The following is a 5,171-nucleotide window of genomic DNA, read 5'->3' as shown; positions in this document are numbered from 1 at the left end:
CTATTCAGCTTTAGGAGTGGTGCCTTGATATGACTTTCCATAAAGGCAGCAAATCAATATGCTTTCATATTCTTCTTCAGGAGAGCAATGACATCAGTACACCCCCGTCTGCCTCAGACAAACCCGGTACCCAGCGCACAATTTGGATGACCCTGGACTTTAATAACAAAACAAAGGGAATAAATGATCACAGGGTTTTTAGAGGAAAGTGGCATGCACACACATCACGTTTCTTTAAAACTGTCAAATTACACAAGTCTAGACTAAGACCTCAGTTTGTCACCTGTTACAGTACTCAGAATCTAATCTTATTTAATTATGACCCAAATTACCACCATGTATAAGTGTATGAATGTCTTCAGACACTTGACATTCAAAACATTCATCACTGGAATTACAATCAATGTTGATTTCAATATTAGTATTACGTGAGTATGTGACTATAAAATACTTACTAGTATTAGTATGTAATGCATGACTTTAAAAATATAAAAGTGAATTGCTCTTTCATTTCAGGTCAATTTGTATAAAAGTTTCTGCTAAATGAATACTGTACGTAAATTGACCTGAAGCGCCCCCTTTGTGCTTATCAGCAAAAAACAAACAGTGGGAGGCGTCCAGTGCACTTCAAAAACTCTAAACTATTTGCCATTTGAGTGGATGACAACACACGGATCTCCGCCTTGCATGGACATCTCCACGCGTAAAGCTCATCCCGGTTTCATCAACGAAACACAACTCTCCACAGCACCAACAGCATGGCTTACTTTGACAGCAGCTGTCACTGCAGCGGCGAAAGAAGACAAAACAGCATTTTGTACAGCATTTTAAAGAACGACAGTCAGTCTGCGCAAATTGGGAACCAGCCGAGGACCCCGAGGCTCGCCGTCTCCATGCGCGCTTGCGCGTGCGGATCCAAGAGGAAGGTCTCTCTGCGCTTCCCTCAAACCACATGCAAAGCAGCCTCCGCGGTTTTGGTGAAGACCCTGAAGTTCGTGAAGAACGTACCGTGTTTTCGGGAGCTGCCCGTGGAAGACCAGCACACGCTGGTGCGCAGCGGCTGGGCGCCCCTGCTGGTGCTCGGGATGGCGCAGGACAGGATTGATTTTGAGACCTCGGAGACGCCAGAACCGAGTATGTTACAGCGGATTTTAACAAGCGGACAGGACAAGCAGGAGAACCAGAGTAATGGCGGGGTGGCGTTGACAGATGTGCAGGGTATTAAAATGTTTATGAGGAAATGTTGGGGACTTGATATAAGTACGAAGGAGTACGCGTATCTGAAAGGAGCGATACTGTTCAACCCAGGTAAGTCATGCTTTTAGTCCTACCTGAAGGATGACAGCTCATGACTACACAATTTATATTCACTTTAAAATAGTTATTAGGCCTACATCATTTCGAAATTAATAATAATACGTTTTATTTGTTAAAATTAGCTCATTGTTAAACAGAACAAGTTTCTCTAAAACATGAATAGCCTATAGCCTAATCATATTGGTATTTATAAATAATAATGGTGCTTTGTTAATGTTAACGGGTAGCATTGTGATTTTCATAATAAACATATCAAGTCGTAATTTTAAAATAGGCTTGTTTCTTCTTCGAATAAATATGTATATAAATAATGTCAATTTGTAAACACGGTTACAGTCTAATATGACATTTTTACAATAAAGACATTATCACATTTTTGCTCAGATCTCTGAATATCAAATGAATCAAAAAGTGTTTTGTAATATTAAAAACTGTATAATGAAATGATAAAAGTGTGTTTGTTTAATGGTGTTTTCACCATTAAACTTTTCTTAATCAGATCCTAAGTTTTTTTCTGTCTCTCTTTCTCTTCCAGACGTTGCAGGGCTGAAGTGTCAGCATTACATCCAGGCTCTGCAGAGCGAGGCGAACCAGGCGCTCAATGAATACGTGAAGATGATTCACCGAGGAGACAGCGCGAGATTCGCTAAACTCTTCCTCGCGCTCTCCATGCTCAGATCCATCAACGCCAACGTGGTGGCCGGTTTGTTCTTCAAACCGGTCATCGGAGCAGTGAACATGGAGGAACTTCTTCTGGAGATGTTTTACGGAAAATAAAACGGCAACAGTGGACAGACTTTGAAAAGGACTGATATTTTACACATGCTATTTTTGTACGTTCTATAAGATCTCTCTCTTTGCCTTCTGATTTGAACTCATCGCTGAATCCAAAGTTGATGATGACGTTTTTCCATTTTGGGGAAAGAACTTTGTTTACTTAAGTTTGTTTGTTTGTTTGTTTGTTTGTTTACTTGTGGTTTGCTTGTTTATTTGCTTTACCGTGTGACATCGTGCAGCCTTCTGATGAATGTTTATTTCATGGGTGACACTTTACAATAACAGTCTATAACCGAAATGAATGTGTAGAGTATAATGTTTACAACGCAATGTGTATTTAATGTAAATATAAAATCTTAATATATTATCACAACGTTTCTTTAAATTTCGAACTATTCGATTTCTAACACAATGGATATAAACTTATATGTTAACCATGTAATAATGAATGTTAGGGTATACTGAAAGTTATTATAAAGTGTTACCGATATTTAAATATTACAAATCATTGTACATTTTTGTCACCTTATGCAATGATATTGTGGAACAGTGGGAACAGTCCTTAATGATTTCCCACAACATAATAGACAGTTATGTATTTTTTGCATCATAATAACATATTTCGATAAACAAATGTCAGTGCGATTACAGTTCAAAGCACAAATAGAATACAGTAATGAAAATAAAAGTTAATAATAAGGAACACATTATTGGTGACAATATTTCTGACATGGAGAGAGAAATTAACCTCGGCTAGTGGCAGTAGGGTTTGTGTGTATTTACAAAGGCCTTGAAAAAAGTGGGGCGAGATGATATATGACTTTTGAGACAGAGGCTTGAATTCATTTATCCCCATTGTATTCTTTCATCAAATGGTTTATTCTTAATGCATTTCTGATTCATGGGGGTCAAGGTGATGTCGTTTCTTATCATCTGCAACAGATATTCCAGCACAAGCGATCTAATTTACAAGATGGCTATTTCGTATTGCTGTAATTTGTACGATGTCAGTTGTACGTTGCAGTGTTATCTGCTTTCTTACCGTGATCATTAAGTTAAGGGGTGGGCTTCATTACTGTTGTTTTTCCTAATCATTTTGTATGGCTCACATCGTACAAACTCATACAAGCCCTTTTGCTAAAAATATTTAAAAATTCCAATGAATACTGTATAACCATGTCCTTCTTTTCAGCTGTTTACAGCCATAATCAGTAGATGGAGTAGTATCATGACAAGCCCACCCCACTTGTGATATGTACAATCTCATTGCTTATCTGACAGAAGTAGAAAAGTTTAGCCTGTTACAGTTTTTCTCGATTACTACACATTTCCTGAAATTATGCCGGCTTTTCTCAAAACTCTAAACACAAATTCATTCACTCAACATCCTATTTTTAGGTCACAATTAAGCTTTTCACTCAAAGTTGTTCAAACTTACTGATAGACGACACACAATCCCTCAAAAACACTCGCACTACAACATCGTCTTAGACACTGGTGAGATCAATCTAAAACACTGTTACTAATACCTCTTATTGGGATTCAAGAATAATGTGACAGCTTAGTGTTTATAAGAATATACAAAATAAAAGAGTGAAGATGGTCATGCAACACAATACAGTATAAAACTGCACAAAGAACATTTACATTCAGGCATTTAGCAGATGCTTTTATCCAAAGTGACTTACAGAGAAGATTAAGGAAACAATAAATGGATTTGTCAATAGGAGGCAATAAAAATATGGCACCCTCTGCACCTTTGGCTGATTTTGAAAAAGTAAACTATAGCAGATTTTCTATAATATGTCATATCTGTAAAAGTACTACAAATATGAATTTGTTATCTTGACAATCACAAATTTGAGCGTGTACACAAGCTACTGTCATGATTCTGCCTTCTCGTGTCTTGATTTTCAGAATCATGACAGACCCACGTGTTTTATGTGGAGAGAAACATATTGTCAATCAGGACATAATATGCGTTCTCTCCAGTCTCGTCATTTGGCCCCGCCCCTCTCGGTCCTAGTATAGCTTTCCTCCTGTGTCTCATTACCCACATCTGCCCATTGTTATCTCCTTTGTTAGTCTCCCTATATAATGCCCTATTGTCTTGGGCTTGTTTGTTTTGCATTCATGTGTCTGTATCTCATGCCTGTGAGTGCATCATATCTTTGAGACATTCCATGAGCCTGAGTTGAAGTGAGTTTTAGTTATTGGTTAGTCTAGTGTTGTTAAATCCTTGTTAGTTTAGTTAAGTCCTCCTCCTCCAGTTCTTGTATGTTCTTTTACCCCATTGTGGGCTTTTGTTTTGTTCCTGTTTTTATACATTAAATCCCTTGTTAACCCCTTCATCCCTGTGTCTGCCTGCATTTGGGTTCTCCCCTGAGATCTCTCCCCGAGATCGTGACAGCTGCACTGTTTACTGGCAACAGAATAGTTCTAAAGTTGGCATCAAATGTGCTAAAATCAGGGTTGACATGAAATAGTTTCAGCTCTGATTCACAGTACTAGTTATGATTTGTTTGTTCTCACTGAGGATGTTCATATTCATCACCCATACCAGTGTTTAAGTAAAACACACACACCATATAAAATACTTTTATTTACAATGTACTCTCTACAGTAAATAATCCAAATAAAAGCACTTGTATCTAAAATAACCTAGTTTATGAGCCATTTCTTTGAAATATAATTTTTGTTATGCAGAAAAACGAAAGTCATACAGGCTTGAAATGACATAGGGGTGCACTAACCCTTTAACACGATCCAGATCCTTTTCAGATACTCCTTGCCCCAAATTCATGTGCCGGCACATTCCATGTTTGCTGTCAATGTTTATCATTGTCCAACCATGCAGACCTATAGTGACATCTCTTTGCGGCAGGAGGTCTCAAAATTATTTTGCGTCTATCTTTGCCAGCAGTAGTCAATGCTCTTTTTTTTAACTTCAGGTATCCATGCAATCATCCTCAGGACTGTATGGCTTTTGAAACCTGTGTGCATACAACAATATAAATTTATAACTTAACATGATAAAGATGCCTGTTAAAATACAATTATACAATTACAAATATGTG

At 37.7% G+C, this 5,171-nt stretch overlaps 1 protein-coding gene across 1 annotated transcript; it reads left to right on the top strand.

The window, feature by feature from the left end:
* The first annotated feature begins 654 nt into the window (after window positions 1–654).
* Window positions 655–4,747, top strand: nr0b1 (nuclear receptor subfamily 0, group B, member 1). Its single transcript, XM_079483318.1, has 2 exons — window positions 655–1,308; window positions 1,853–4,747. Exons 1-2 carry the CDS (start codon window positions 759–761, stop codon window positions 2,092–2,094), a joined length of 792 nt encoding a protein of 263 aa, XP_079339444.1. The 5' UTR covers window positions 655–758; the 3' UTR covers window positions 2,095–4,747.
* The last annotated feature ends 424 nt before the right edge of the window (window positions 4,748–5,171 follow it).

This window comes from Barbatula barbatula (genome assembly GCF_947034865.1).
Source record: "Barbatula barbatula genome assembly, chromosome: 20".
NCBI lineage: Eukaryota > Metazoa > Chordata > Actinopteri > Cypriniformes > Nemacheilidae > Barbatula > Barbatula barbatula.
This window is presented reverse-complemented; position numbering and strand designations above follow the sequence as displayed.

Coding starts and splice junctions, on each gene's coding strand:
- nr0b1 (XM_079483318.1), top strand. CDS start 759: ATGGCTTACTTTGACAGCAGCTGTCACTGCAGCGGCGAAAGAAGACAA. Junction 1,309..1,852: donor AGCGATACTGTTCAACCCAG/GTAAGTCATGCT, acceptor TTTCTCTTCCAG/ACGTTGCAGGGCTGAAGTGT.